The sequence below is a fragment of the Phalacrocorax aristotelis genome, unplaced genomic scaffold, assembly GCF_949628215.1.
Source record: "Phalacrocorax aristotelis unplaced genomic scaffold, bGulAri2.1 scaffold_108, whole genome shotgun sequence".
NCBI classification, from domain to species: Eukaryota; Metazoa; Chordata; class Aves; order Suliformes; family Phalacrocoracidae; genus Phalacrocorax; species Phalacrocorax aristotelis.
This window is the reverse complement of record NW_027441285.1, coordinates 120,327-136,076: the sequence shown is the minus strand read 5'-3', so window position 1 is coordinate 136,076 and position 15,750 is coordinate 120,327. Positions and strand designations below refer to the sequence as shown.

At 51.3% G+C, this 15,750-nt stretch overlaps 1 protein-coding gene across 1 annotated transcript in view; it reads left to right on the top strand.

Annotated features, from left to right (window-relative positions):
- Nucleotides 1-6,864, top strand: part of LOC142051249 (GTPase-activating Rap/Ran-GAP domain-like protein 3) — a 33,254-nt gene extending 26,390 nt beyond the window's left edge. The window contains 4 exon segments of the mRNA XM_075080417.1: nucleotides 1,257-1,302; nucleotides 5,626-5,732; nucleotides 6,579-6,694; nucleotides 6,850-6,864. Coding sequence (XP_074936518.1) covers nucleotides 1,257-1,302; nucleotides 5,626-5,732; nucleotides 6,579-6,694; nucleotides 6,850-6,864 — 284 coding nt within the window.
- Nucleotides 6,865-15,750: the final 8,886 nt, after the last annotated feature.

Below are 15,750 nucleotides of genomic sequence, written 5' to 3'. Positions count from 1 at the left end.
TTTAGGTTATTTTAAGTAATCCACAGCTGGCTGATGGAGTCCTATCAGCTTCCTGATTGTTTTCAGTTGACAGTAGCCAGGGATAAAGGTGTCCGCCAGAAAATTGTGGGCTGACAGATGTGGTAAATCTCAAAGCTCATTGAACCTGTACTAGTACTTTGTACTTGCTTTCTTACGTACCTCTCTTTTGTTACTTCTACAATAGGAAAAATCAGCATACGTATATCCCACTGTGCTGTCCCATACAGCAATGACAGCTGCTCTAAGGGTTTGCCATGTGTCCTCTGTGAGGTAGGATTGAGTTACCCAAATAAAGGCATCCAGCACCAGTTCAGATGTCCCAACATATCTCAAATATCTGTCCCAGTGTGACAGATATGACTCAGGACTTACAGGAGATCTGTGCCCCTTTTGGAATAGCAGCTGGAGACTAGGCAATACGCTTTCAAGCATCTTAAATAGCACTGGATACTTAGGTTGAAATAATTGAATCCTGTCATAAGTCTTTTTTTTTTTTTTTATTGTGCAGTCTCCAATAGTGCTGATCACAGCTATTGGCAAAGGTCTCGTTATTCTATCTGGAACAAACCCATACAGTCAATGAAGTTATTCAGCCTTACACTTTCTTTGACGCTATTTATAAGGACTGAACACTTAGAGATGGTGTTAAGGAAATCTATCAAAGCAAGAATCCTCTAATTGATTCCGTAAAAATATCTTGTAAGGCAACCATAAGGATTTCTCTGATTTTAGTTGTTTGGTTTTGCCCAGATTTGCCCAAAGTTATGAATCAAGACTGATGATAATTTTTGTGTACTTGCCCTTTAAATCTTTCTGTCTATTTTCTTATCATTCTGGTAGCTAAATTATTTCATGGGAATCTTTTCTTCAGTGGAAGTTTTGGTATACATGAAGTTCAGAATCAGTACTTTTTTTATCAACTGAAAGAATTTTTAACCACAAGTCTATCAAGCGCACACAAAACTAAATAGCAGGTTTTATACTTCATATAATGGCAGGAAGTCTGTATTTGTGGTATTAACTCAATTTTTAGAACTGCTGATCAAACACAATAAAATTTTGTATGGGCCCTCCTTTATAAACAATAAAATGTGTATAGTCTAGAATATTTTATACATTTATATTGATTAATATATTTTACCTTTATTAAATCTGTGATCTGCTGCAGGAAAAAGTGTATTAAAATACATGTGAGCTTCATTAGTACTGGATTAACTTCCTTAACTGCATGGCAGATATTTTTGCCTTAGTGACATATAATAAGCAGAAGGATAGTAACAGGTAGGTGCTGATTGTAACAAATAGTTTCACACTGAATTTTTGATGGTTTAGAGATAACAGGAAAACATTTTGTATTGTCCACCTGTCTGTATGCCAGGAAGCCAAATGAACTTATGAAATTGAAGAGCAGTATGGACCTGGATGCAGGTGGCTGTAAACTGGCTATGAATAAGTTGCATGTTTACAGCCATCAGAAAAAAATGAAATTCTGGAACAGGCATAAGCTAAGGAGGCAAAACAAAACCACTTTTTAGATTAAATGTAGCAAAATGAGGGAAGATATGCCTGGAACATTCTGACCTGATGAGATCAGTGACATAGTGACCTACATGTATGATGGAAGTTAATTAGATGTGATGTTGTAGCCGTGGACTGCAGATCCTTACAAGTCTGCCTTTGGCTGTAGTGAAGCGAACCAGTTCATTTTTAGGGATCTTAGTAGAGTACTTGTAAAGTTGGACATCACATACTTAAAACTTCGTGGAATTTTGCTGGTAAATAATGTGTTCTTCATGTTTTTCAGTTAGCCTTGGGACCCTCACAGTTGGAAGTCATATATGCTGTCCAAGTCAGAGTCTGTTCGGTCTCACCAGAATCTGAAAAGCAAGCGTTTCTGCAGCCTCGTGCCTAGGCTTTAATGAACAAAGTGGCTTTAACCAAATAGTTAATCCCAACTATTGTCTTGAGGTTAATGGTGAGACGCCAGAGATATCTGTTAGGCTTGAAAAAGCAGAGTAGCCATGGGGTGTCATTGTCTGAGCCCATGGGAGGAATTCACCTTAGGCTTGAACCAAATAAGCAGTAAAGAGAAATGAAAGAGGCCAGCCTTTAGCTAACAGTGTGTGCTGCAGTTCTCTGTATGGGACATAGACTTACCACTGATATTTCTCCCTACAAAGTACTACTAGCAATGTCTGTAGGGATCCCTCTTCTACTGAAAGTGTGCTAAGTCATTTACTACTTAGATGAGGCCGAAAAGAAATGGGAGAATTGCGCTCTTTTTTGGATATGTGCCTGAGGAGAGGATTGGTTAGGTTTGAAATCACTGCCAGCTCAGATGCTGAAGTCTTTCATGGCTAAAGAATTTATATTAGGAAACCAAAATGTTTGGTTTGTCTAGCACCTGAAAGGAAATTTCAGGGCATGAAACTAAAATTATGCCTCAAACTGAAATGTGTGTGCATGTGTCTACAACGCTCAAAGCTAAAAACTTTGCAAGGTGGAAGGGTGAAGTCAACATTTTAGGCTTTGAATGTAAATTTCTAATGGCTATGTGAGCCTGCATGACATTAATTATTATCTAGAAAAATTTTAAACTGTTTGCAAATCATTCTACCTCATATTTGCATTTGAAGCTGAAGGTTGACAACATTGGGTCTGCTCCTTTGAGATGAACTACTAGTTAGCTTGTAGTGGAAAGAAAGAAAGAAACTGAACTTGGAAATGGCTTCCAGGAATACAGCGTCCTTAGGTAGATCAGTTTTACTTCCTCCTTCCTTGACAATTCCGTAACTCTGAGGACTCAGGCAGATTGTAAAAGACACCAGCAATATCCCTGGAACTGATCACCTGGCACTAGTGCATTTTTAACCCATGTCACTTTGACAGCTAAGAAATATAGTAGAAGCGTAGAAGGCATTTTTGGAGCCTCTCAATGCAAAATACAGACCACTGATACCAGCCATGGTCATGGTTTCAGAAGCTGCTGCTCAGATCCAATCACATAGTTCCAGCCATTCCAGCATATGTAAATTCTGGTTTGCTTAGGAAGTGTTTTATACTTAATAGGCTGAGCAATCTTCACGGTCATCTAAGAATTTGTTGTTCTTGCTGCAGTATAGGTTACTGGAAATTTTTGTTTTTCAAAGACAGAGGACTACTAAGCCTTCTTGTCTAGCTCAGAAACTTGATCATTAGCAGTAAGAGTTTGGTGCTTTTAGTGCAACTGCAATTCCACCTACTCATTTATGAACGTAACTTAAAATCATCTGCAGTGCAAATGCACAGGAAAGTGAAGGCAAGAAGAAAATGGATTAATATTAACGAGTTTTCTTCAAGAGAGCTTGCTGCTAATTATGCGTGCTTTCTCCTATCTTACCTTTTTCTTTGAGTCCCTTAACACTTGGAAGTCTTTATTTTGGGGCATGCTGGAGGAGAAGGCTCACGCCATCCATGTTGCCCTTGATGTGGATTATGAGATGAGCAAAGCATGTATATGCCAAATAGGTGCAGAAGATGAATGTCTACAAACTTGGGTGGTTGAGGTGCATGTATATCCACAGCATCTCAAAATAATTTTTCACTAGAAATAACTTTGTTTTTCAGTATAGCTAAGAAACTTAAATCTTGCCTCAATAAGATGAATCTATATTACTATGTTTCTCCAGCATGCCATTAAATCTAGCTCCAGAGAAGAATCCCAACAGCATGATACTTCAGTTTGCATCTGTGAGGCTCTTCCCCCTTATTTTATAGCTAAGGTTTGTTTTGGAAACTGTCTGTAGTGTGGTCAAAAAAAGGAGTTGTTTTATTTTGCTCTAAGATTTTGTGAGCACCTTCTTGCATTATTTTTTTTCAAGTGATTGTCCTCATAGATTCTGCTCTTCAGCATTCCCAGTTTGTGAGAGGCAAAAAAACATGTTCATAATTCAAAGGTGCAGTGAAAGCTCAGTTACTACTTTCCTTCTTTTCTTCTTGCTTTGGGACAGAAATCTGGGCATACATCCCTCATTAGCCTTTAAGAAGGGAACGTTTTCCTAATTGTAAGATAATATTTGGTAGATGGGCTAGCCATGGTAAATGCTTTTTACACTGCTGTTTAGTTGGGAAGAAAATGAGTAGCAGTAAGATAAATTTGTCTCTCTCACTCTGAATAACTGCTTTTACTAGATCAGTCTGTCTTATTCCTTAGTTGCTTCATTGTGCCGGTCTTAACACATCTTCCCATAGTGCATACCATGCAGTATTTTTATGCTATATGACAGGCACAATACATTATTTAATATTTTAGCTTGGCCTAATTACATTTGTTTCTGTCACTTCATCTTAGACCTGCATGGGACTCTTGTTCCTTCTGTTTTGTTGTGAAGGCAGTCTTCCAAGTGGCCAAAATTTCAGTGAAAATAAATGGGGTATTCCAGGCTTTCGAGACAGAGTTTCTTGTTTCATATGCAATGCCACTGTGATCAGCCTGACACTGAATTTCTGCTTAGAATGACTTTATATCTTATGTCACTCAGGAAGTCTATTGTTTTGGTAGGTTTTGTTGTGGTTTTCCCCATCTTAACTCATTCTGCTTTAGCCAAGGAACATTTCACACCCTGTGTAGTGGTAAATGATTATTTTTTACCTGGATGGAATAAGATAGACATAGGTCATCTCAGAAATTGTGTCTCGAATCTGTGAAACCAGTATTAGAATGATCAACATTCATGCAGATATAATACTGTATTTCAGATTGTATGCACAGTTTCTAAGCTTTCATAAAAAGACTGGATTAATCCATTAGAATCCGTTTGATTCTAGCCAATCACTGCTGGTGTTCTGAGCAGGCAAATTCTGACTGGTTTGTATAACAGTAGAGATAGGTTGAATCTATAATTTTACTGCTTAACTTGCTGCAACCTGTGTCAGCTGCAGATGCCACTTGGAAGATCTTTGTCTGACTGCTATCTTACAGCGAAGAAAATTGTGCAAACTGTCACTTGAAATACCAAGGAATGATTACTTAGCTTGCTGAGCGTGTTGTTTGCATGGTTTTTGTACCTGCCATTTGTTCTTGCTATGCCAGATTCCTTATGGATCAAAAGAACTCAGCAGGTCCAGCTGTCATGGAAGTCACTGTGACTCTTTCTTCCTCAGTGAAAATGAATTTGGTATTCCCAAGATGCAGATTCAGCTGTAGTAAGCCATTGTTATTCAGAAAGGATCAAATATTTAATGTGTGTGGTGGATGCATAGTTAAGGTGAAAATACATTAGGAGAACGTATTTTGAGGGCAAATAACTTTTCTTTTACACCTTTTTGAAAAGGACTAGATTTTGCTAGTGCTACTTAAAGTGTTGTTCAGTGAGTAGAACTGTAAAGTTCTGTGGCCATTGTTAGTGTCCCAGTGTTAGTTTCTGTGAAGAAGCATAATTTTGCCCTATCGGATAATTCCAACTGAATGGGTTTTTGTTTGTTTTTTTTTTAGACCCATGGTAGTTCTTACCTAAGACATACCCAGATAACAGTTTCCAGTTCTTCTGTTTTGAACAGTGTCTATAAAAACAGTGGGTTTTGAATGTGACTTTCAAGATAGATAAAGGTATTTTCTTTCAATAGGCTGAAAATATTTTCAGAAGAAAGTGTTCCTCTCTTTGGGCCTCCCCTTCCATCCCCACCTGTGTTTACAAATCACCAGGAATTCCGGGATTTTGTGTTAGTGAAATGTAAGTCAGTTTTTCTTTTGCTAGAAACACTTTTTTAATAAGTGCTGTAATAAACTGAAAATCATGATGCTTAAAATATAAAGACATTTCCTTGTGCATGCTGCTGTTCTGTGTAGATTTTTTTTTCCCCAAAATCTGTAGTGTAGGTAGGATGTCAGTTCCATCAAACTGTTCCAGTCAGATAACAAAAAACTGAATTTCTATGTAATTATGCTTCTCAGGCTACTAGATACAAACTAACTTTTACATTTACAGAATGTACAGAGATATTTAGCTTTGCATTTTCTTAGAGGACTTGGAGATATGAAAGAATTTATAATCCTCTTTGATATTTAGTAATAGATGATGTTAGGTTAGCAGCGCTGTAAACCTGAAAATATAAGCTTCTCTGAATGCATGCCACATAGGTATCTGTCAGCACCTTTAAGAACTTTTTAATTCTGTAATGGTTGAGTTCCAGTTTTCATTGACTCTTACTTGCCCTTCTAAATCAGTCAAAGAAATCTTTGAGAACCTGCTATGGTGATTACAGTTAGATGCTTACCTGACAGGAACTTGACTAATAACTTATCTAAATTGGTTTAGTAATTAAATTGATAAGAAGTTTGTCTTTTTTTTTTTTTTATTAGTTAGGAAGTTATTGGGATGCCTTGTAAAATTCTACTATATACTAATTTTTCTCTTTTAAGCTTTAAGAGATCACTATTCACTAAAAAACATGCAGAAAGGAGGCAACTCTAAATTACTAAAGGGAAAACAGGTATTTTTGTACAGAGGCAAACAAGGGTCAGTGGAAGTTGTCAAAGATCATTTACGTAAGGTATCTTCTTTTCCATAATATTTTAGTAATAAATGGGGAAAAAGCCACCTTGGAAACACCAACGTTTTCTCAGAAACGTCAACGCACTCTAGACATGCTGATCTGCTCTTTATACCAAGACCTGATGCCTGATCTACACAAGGTAAATGTAAGTCGGAAGTTTCTGCATCCCTCATGTGCTTTCCTGTTTTCACTAGTAGATTGAATGTTCTGTTGGTTTAAAAAACACTAATCCTGATGAGCACTGAATTGCATACTCTAGGCTAAATACCAGCTGTCATATAACTTGTTTTGCAGTTATATGAAAGTTGACAGTCCTTTCAATACAGTACTCTTCATGCAGTTGTTTAAACCAGGTGTGAGGAGAAGCACGACATGTCATACTTTGCATAAGCTTACCTGTGGCAAGGGAATAGGAAATTTAGGCTCTGCAAATACAGGTCTTGGCCTCGTCACCTGTCATGGTTTAGACTCAGTCAGCAGTTAAGCACCATGCAGCCGCTCACTCACTTCCCCCACCCCAGTGGGACAGGGGAGAGAATCAGAAGAGCAGAAGTAAGAAAACTCGTGGGTTGAGATAAGAACAGTTTAATAATTAAAATAACGTAGTAGTAGTAGTAATAATAACAATAATAATAATCTAATGAAAAGGAAAACAACGGGGCGAGAACAAGTGATGCAACGGCTCACCACCCACGGACCGACACCGCCAGACCCCAAGTCATGATCTCTGCTTCCCCTGGGCAACTCCCCTGAGTTAGTACATTGAGTGTGACATCATATGGTATGGAATATCTATTTAGCCAGTTTGATCAGCTCTCTTGCCTGTGCCCCCTCCCCTTCTGGCTTCTTGTGCACCTGGCAGAGCATGGGAAGCTGGAAAAGTCCTCAACTAGTGTAAGCACTGCTTATGAACAAATAAAACATCAGTGTGTTATCAACATTATTCTCATACTAAATCCAGAACACAGCTACAGTGAAGAAAATTAACTCTATGCCAGCCAGAACCGTGACATCACTGTAAAAACTTCACTTACTCATTCCATATATACATTTTTACCCTTGAGTAACAATGAGATGTCTTCAACATCTACAATGAAATTTTATTCTTAAGGTGATTCTTAACTAACGAAAAAGAAGTTCAATACCTCTAAAGTTAGCGAGGTGCTATTTTTTTCCTAATATTTATTTTTCTTCACTAAATATATCTGCGTAACCTTTTTTGTACATAAATTTTTGTCTGCAGTCTTTGTTACGATTGTATATAACATGACATTGATAAACTATGACAAGTTGGAAAGTAAAGCAATTTCTGTTCTCTGAGAAGCTATAAAGTTAGATTCAACATTGCAGGAAAGTTTTAAAAAAAGGCAATTTAAATGATATCACACTAAGTGAACTCAGATTAAAAGATTATGAATAATTTTGGTTCACTTGAAAAAAATAAACATTTTCCGTTTTAGAATATGCTCAATAGAAGGTCCACCAGTGATGTGTTACCAAGTCCCCAAAATCAACACAGAAATAAGAGGAAGCTCAGCATGCAAAGTTTGTCCGACTTGGTCAGATAGGATCAATTTAGAAGGTATGCACCTACATTTACAAAGACTGTCACCCCTTTTGTTAGAATTTCATTAGCTTGCAGAGTTACTTCAGGACTTAATGCAGTTCCCCATAGTCAGCTAATCCCGTCAAGAGCCGGGGGCGATGTCGCCTACCTGGATGCAGCGGCGGTGGAACCAAGCGCTGGCACAGGCAGGACAGACCAGGGTGTCGTAGCAGGGCCGCCCCGCCACCGCCTCCTGGCAGATGAGGCAGGGGGTCTCGTCCTGCTGCACCGCCCGCACCCGCTGCACCGGCCGGTGCTTCCAGCAGAAGGACCTGTGGGAGGGAGGTGACGGTTCAGCCACAGGCCTCCTCTGCCCCAGGCCCTGGCCTGGGTCCGGCCCTGGCCCTTCAAGGCGGCCACACTCACTTGAACTCCCCGAAGAGCTGGGAGACGCAGCCCCGCTCACTGCCGCAGGGGAAGTGGAAGATTCGGCGGCAGCGCCTGCGCCGACAGGCGACCGAGGCACCCCGCAGCCGGCAGATGCAGCACCTCTGGGGACGGCATGGAGGTGGACAGCGTCAGCGCCGCGCAGTCAATGCCGCGCTCCCCGGGGAGCCCTGTTCGCCCTCGCCCAGCGCAGCCCCGCCGCGTTTCGGTGGGCTGCCTGGCCATTGACACTGGGCCGCTGATAACGTCCCCTACCCTCCCCAAATCCCCAGTTGCTGCAGAAATGGGCCCTTTTGGGGGAAGGAGGATCTGGGGGCGGTTGCTTGCAGCCAGCTGCCAGAGCATTCCTGGGGGGTTGCTGGCCTGTGCAGCGCCGGGCTCGGGACACGGGGACCACGGTGGGGACACGTCCCCTCCGGCCTCACCTTCTGTGCCACCCGCTTCAGCTCCTGCCGGATGTCGGGGAAGAGAAAGCCGTAGAAGCCCTCTTCATCGGCCCCTTTCTGGCCCAGCCTGGTGGCGTGGTACTGCAAGGGGGGAAAAGAGGGTGCGTGCCAGGGGCTGCCTGTGCCGCGGGGCTGGAGAGGGCGGGGTGTTGTGGACCGGTGGGTGTTGAGCCCCGGGGACTCACCAGGCAGTTCTCATGGACGCAGAGCCCCTTCTGACGGCACAGCTGCCCCACGACTTCGGGGTCACAGTCTGCTCGCCAGCACAGCCTGCATACTGTCGGAGGACAGCGGCGCTGTCACCCCCAGCACCGCGCCGGTGTGCTGGGGCGGCAGTGCCGGGAGCGGGACGGGGGAGAGGCCGGGGCGCCTTGCCACGATGCGGGGGCCTCCGCTTGCACAGCTGGGCACCAGCCAAAATCCCCTCTGGCAGGTGCCCGGTGGGGGATGCTCTGCGCTCACCTTCCTCCTTGGGGACCTGACGCTTTCTTTTGCGCGGGGGTGGCACACGGGAGGGTCCTGCCTGCTCCTCCGGCGGCGCCGGGGGACACTGGGCAGGGGGGGACTGCGGCATCTTGCGGCGCCGCGACCTCAGCTCCATCACCGCAAGTGGCTGCAGTGAAGGAGATGGCTGGGCTTGGGGACGTCGGTGCGGTCAAAGACCGTCCTGATCTTCCAGCGTCTGTGGCAAACTCGCCACTGAGCTGGGGGCGGTTGCGCGGGGTATTTATCCAGCCTGGGCTCTTTGTGACACGGCTCTGCACGCATGTAGGGTCACAAACACGGTCACGCGTGTGCGGAGCCAGGTGACAAATGTCCCCACGCCCAGCCGTCTCCTTCCCTGCATCTGGGACCTGGGGACAGGCACAGGGCTGTGATCCGGGGCGGGAGGGACTGTGGCACGGGCTTCTTGTGCAGACGCTTTTGGGCACGTTTCCCGCGAGCGCAGGGAGGCTGGAGCAGCCTTCACCCACCCGCCCCCCGCTTCCCATCAGGGCTCTGGCCGCGCAGCTTTGGAGCCAGCTCTGTATCCCTGCTGTGACTGGGACGGAGCCAGGTGAGAAGCGGTACTTGTGGCAAAAGTGGGCACTAATTGGGATTTGACTCCTGGCAGTGGTTTTTGGCCAGCAATAGCAGCAGCGGCTGGGGGTGTCCACGGCGTGGCAGCTGAGCTGGGCCGGGCTCTCCGTTGTCCACAGAGCAACTCCACAGCCCCCCCGACACAGTGATGCTGCTGGGGCTGTGGCAAAGCAAAGCAATCGCCTGGAGGGATCGCTGCAGCAAATCCCCGCTGGTGGTGTCACTTCACGGCTGCCTGCTTGGGATTGCCATCAGGGCTCTGGCCGCGGAGCTTCGTGCCACAGCCTGGCTCATGGCCGGCAGGGTCCTGACAGCAGCAAGCGGGGTTGGGGTCGGTAGGCTTTGTTGAAACGGAACACATTTTGCTAAGAAAAGGGACAGTACAAAAATAATGTAAACTCTACCTAAAAAAAAACCCCAAAACAACCCAGAATAACTTAAACCACATGTGCTGGTTTTGGCTGAGAAGGGGTTAATTCTCCTCACTGTGGGGGGGGCGGCTGCCTTTCCAGCTTCCCGGGCTCTGCCGCGTGGCGGGGGGGCTGGGAGGGGCGGGGCCGTGGCGGGGGCGGCTGAGCCCGACTGGCCGACGGCAGGTTCATTCCCTACCACGTGACACCATGACCAGCCTATGGAGGGGGGCCAGTTGCAGCTCGGGAGCGGCTGCGGCGCGGCTGCGGCGCGTGCGGTTTGTTTCGGCGGTTCGTTCCCCCTCTGCCCTCCCTTCCCTCCTCCCCCGGGGCTTTGCGCCTCTCGTTGTTCTCTTTTCCATTGCATTTCTGTTGTTGTTTCTGTTAATTTTAATTATTAAACTGTTCTTATCGCAACCCACGAGCGTTACCCTTCTGATTCTCTCCCCCATCTACCGGTGGGGGAGGGAGCGAGCGACTGTGTGGGGCTGAGCTGCCGCCTAAACCACGACACCACGTCATTCGGCTCGTTAATGGAGAGTCAGGAATTCTGATGCCCGAACAAAGCGCTTGTGCTACGAACCCCTCTGGACGTCTCTGAAGTCCCTGCTGGAGCCCCGGTGTGGGAGAAGGGACCCACGGGGACGCCCTTGCCCTCCCCGCACCCTGGGTCCACTGCTCCGCGCCCTGGGCAGGGAGGCCTTGGCCCCTCAGCAGCTCCCGTGGAGCTTCCCCCTCCCCAGCCCCCGTGGGTTCAGCTCTGGTGCCGCACATCACGTCCCCAAGCGGGTGACACCAGCATCTCACCTGGGGCGGCCAGTGCCAGCTCCTGTTTGGGAAACGACCTGGCAGCACCCACGGTGCCAAGGGGAGGGTCAGGGCCACCGCGGAGGCCCTTGCGCCGCAGCATTTCGGCACATCAGCAAGGCCACGTGTGACGTTCCAGCTTTTATTAGTGAGGCTCTGCAGGTTTCTGGGAGAGGGGCTGGGAGGGCAGCTGGGTGCCGGGGTGTCCTGCGAGGATCCTGGCCTCTTCTTCCTCAGCTGAAGTGGCAGGACCCGGGGTGCTGTGCGAGGGTCCCTGCGTCGACGGGGCTGGAGTCTGGGCCGGGTGCAACGGGAGGCGCTGCAAGGGGCAGGCAGGGAGACGATGAGCACAACAAGTCCAGGCCACGCTCGCTCCCTCCCCGCATCAGAGCCCTGCGCCTGGCCCCAGGTCCCACGTGCTGTGGTGGCCACGTGGCCGTGGGCACCCTGCCCCGCCCCCCTCACCGGTGCCCGTGCCGCTGCAGTCGCCGCACTCCCAGGAGTCGGCGTCTTCTCCTATGCCGGAGCAGAGCTGGTGGGTGCCGCGGGAGGCACAGGAGCCACAGAGCAGAAGTCTCCAGGGCCTGGGGGAGCAATGGGACCCACTGCCACCAAAGGCCCCCCGCCCGAGCTGTGGGCTGCCAGCCCGGGCGCAGCGTTGGGCCCTGCTCCCCTCCAGGCAGCCGAAGCTGAGCTGCCGGCACGCACCTGGTGCCAGGCCCAGCTCGCCATCCCAGGGACCCGACCCCCCCCGGGATACCTGCCCAGAGGAGGAGACGAAGGCATCGTCTCCTCGCCGGGGCTGCAGGGACCGGGGACACGGGCACTCACCCGTTCACCTCCGCCTGCTCCCGTCCCACCGGGCACAGGCACTGGCTGGCATCGCAGGAGCTGTGCCGCTGGTAGTGGTCCGCGAAGGCCCCGTCCTCCTCCCAGGCAGCATCCCTGCGGGAGACAGGAAGCCCTCAGCCGCGGGGGGCGTGGGGGCCACCCTGCTGGCACCCAGGGAGGCAGGAGGGGATCGGCCGGAGCACCACGGAGGGGGAAGGGGGCAGCGGGGAGGGCACCGACCTGTCGGGGATTTTGATGCCCAGGCGAAACATCTCCGCCTGGAAGGTCGGCACGTCCTGGCAGAGGGGGCAGCGGAAGTAGTGCAGGGCAGAGCGCAGCGCCTGGCCCTGGGGCAGAGAGGGCATCAACGTCAGAGCCGGGGCGGGTCTCGTTCGCCCCCTGGGAGCTGGGCGACAGGGTGACGACAGGGCTGATCCCGTCAGGGGCCGGGGGCGATGTCGCCTACCTGGATGCAGCGGCGGTGGAACCAGGCGCTGGCACAGGCAGGACAGACCAGGGTGTCGTAGCAGGGCCGCCCCGCCACCGCCTCCTGGCAGATGAGGCAGGGGGTCTCGTCCTGCTGCACCGCCCGCACCCGCTGCACCGGCCGGTGCTTCCAGCAGAAGGACCTGTGGGAGGGAGGTGACGGTTCAGCCACAGGCCTCCTCTGCCCCAGGCCCTGGCCTGGGTCCGGCCCTGGCCCTTCAAGGCGGCCACACTCACTTGAACTCCCCGAAGAACTGGGAGACGCAGCCCCGCTCACTGCCGCAGGGGAAGTGGAAGATTCGGCGGCAGCGCCTGCGCCGACAGGCGACCGAGGCACCCCGCAGCCGGCAGATGCAGCACCTCTGGGGACGGCATGGAGGTGGACAGCGTCAGCGCCGCGCAGTCAATGCCGCACTCCCCGGGGAGCCCTGTTCGCCCTCGCCCAGCGCAGCCCCGCCGCGTTTCGGTGGGCTGCCTGGCCATTGACACTGGGCCGCTGATAACGTCCCCTACCCTCCCCAAATTCCCAGTTGCTGCAGAAATGGGCCCTTTTGGGGGAAGGAGGATCTGGGGGCGGTTGCTTGCAGCCAGCTGCCAGAGCATTCCTGGGGGGTTGCTGGCCTGTGCAGCGCCGGGCTCGGGACACGGGGACCACGGTGGGGACACGTCCCCTCCGGCCTCACCTTCTGTGCCACCCGCTTCAGCTCCTGCCGGATGTCGGGGAAGAGAAAGCCGTAGAAGCCCTCTTCATCGGCCCCTTTCTGGCCCAGCCTGGTGGCGTGGTACTGCAAGGGGGGAAAAGAGGGTGCGTGCCAGGGGCTGCCTGTGCCGCGGGGCTGGAGAGGGCGGGGTGTTGTGGACCGGTGGGTGTTGAGCCCCGGGGACTCACCAGGCAGTTCTCATGGACGCAGAGCCCCTTCTGACGGCACAGCTGCCCCACGACTTCGGGGTCACAGTCTGCTCGCCAGCACAGCCTGCATACTGTCGGAGGACAGCGGCGCTGTCACCCCCAGCACCGCGCCGGTGTGCTGGGGCGGCAGTGCCGGGAGCGGGACGGGGGAGAGGCCGGGGCGCCTTGCCACGATGCGGGGGCCTCCGCTTGCACAGCTGGGCACCAGCCAAAATCCCCTCTGGCAGGTGCCCGGTGGGGGATGCTCTGCGCTCACCTTCCTCCTTGGGGACCTGACGCTTTCTTTTGCGCGGGGGTGGCACACGGGAGGGTCCTGCCTGCTCCTCCGGCGGCGCCGGGGGACACTGGGCAGGGGGGGACTGCGGCATCTTGCGGCGCCGCGACCTCAGCTCCATCACCGCAAGTGGCTGCAGTGAAGGAGATGGCTGGGCTTGGGGACGTCGGTGCGGTCAAAGACCGTCCTGATCTTCCAGCGTCTGTGGCAAACTCGCCACTGAGCTGGGGGCGGTTGCGCGGGGTATTTATCCAGCCTGGGCTCTTTGTGACACGGCTCTGCACGCATGTAGGGTCACAAACACGGTCACGCGTGTGCGGAGCCAGGTGACAAATGTCCCCACGCCCAGCCGTCTCCTTCCCTGCATCTGGGACCTGGGGACAGGCACAGGGCTGTGATCCGGGGCGGGAGGGACTGTGGCACGGGCTTCTTGTGCAGACGCTTTTGGGCACGTTTCCCGCGAGCGCAGGGAGGCTGGAGCAGCCTTCACCCACCCGCCCCCCGCTTCCCATCAGGGCTCTGGCCGCGCAGCTTTGGAGCCAGCTCTGTATCCCTGCTGTGACTGGGACGGAGCCAGGTGAGAAGCGGTACTTGTGGCAAAAGTGGGCACTAATTGGGATTTGACTCCTGGCAGTGGTTTTTGGCCAGCAATAGCAGCAGCGGCTGGGGGTGTCCACGGCGTGGCAGCTGAGCTGGGCCGGGCTCTCCGTTGTCCACAGAGCAACTCCACAGCCCCCCCGACACAGTGATGCTGCTGGGGCTGTGGCAAAGCAAAGCAATCGCCTGGAGGGATCGCTGCAGCAAATCCCCGCTGGTGGTGTCACTTCACGGCTGCCTGCTTGGGATTGCCATCAGGGCTCTGGCCGCGGAGCTTCGTGCCACAGCCTGGCTCATGGCCGGCAGGGTCCTGACAGCAGCAAGCGGGGTTGGGGTCGGTAGGCTTTGTTGAAACGGAACACATTTTGCTAAGAAAAGGGACAGTACAAAAATAATGTAAACTCTCCCTAAAAAAAACCCCAAAACAACCCAGAATAACTTAAACCACATGTGCTGGTTTTGGCTGAGAAGGGGTTAATTCTCCTCACTGTGGGGGGGCGGCTGCCTTGCCAGCTTCCCGGGCTCTGCCGCGTGGCGGGGGGGCTGGGAGGGGCGGGGCCGTGGCGGGGGCGGCTGAGCCCGACTGGCCGACGGCAGGTTCATTCCCTACCACGTGACACCATGACCAGCCTATGGAGGGGGGCCAGTTGCAGCTCGGGAGCGGCGCGGCGCGGCTGCGGCGCGGCTGCGGCGCGTGCGGTTTGTTTCGGCGGTTCGTTCCCCCTCTGCCCTCCCTTCCCTCCTCCCCCGGGGCTTTGCGCCTCTCGTTGTTCTCTTTTCCATTGCGTTTCTGTTAATTTTAATTATTAAACTGTTCTTATCGCAACCCACGAGCGTTACCCTTCTGATTCTCTCCCCCATCTACCGGTGGGGGAGGGAGCGAGCGACTGTGTGGGGCTGAGCTGCCGCCTAAACCACGACACCACGTCATTCGGCTCGTTAATGGAGAGTCAGGAATTCTGATGCCTGAACAAAGCGCTTGTGCTACGAACCCCTCTGGACGTCTCTGAAGTCCCTGCTGGAGCCCCGGTGTGGGAGAAGGGACCCACGGGGACGCCCTTGCCCTCCCCGCACCCTGGGTCCACTGCTCCGCGCCCTGGGCAGGGAGGCCTTGGCCCCTCAGCAGCTCCCGTGGAGCTTCCCCCTCCCCAGCCCCCGTGGGTTCAGCTCTGGTGCCGCACATCACGTCCCCAAGCGGGTGACACCAGCATCTCACCTGGGGCGGCCAGTGCCAGCTCCTGTTTGGGAAACGACCTGGCAGCACCCACGGTGCCAAGGGGAGGGTCAGGGCCACCGCGGAGGCCCTTGCGCCGCAGCATTTCGGCACATCAGCAAGGCCACGTGTGACGTTCCAGCTTTTA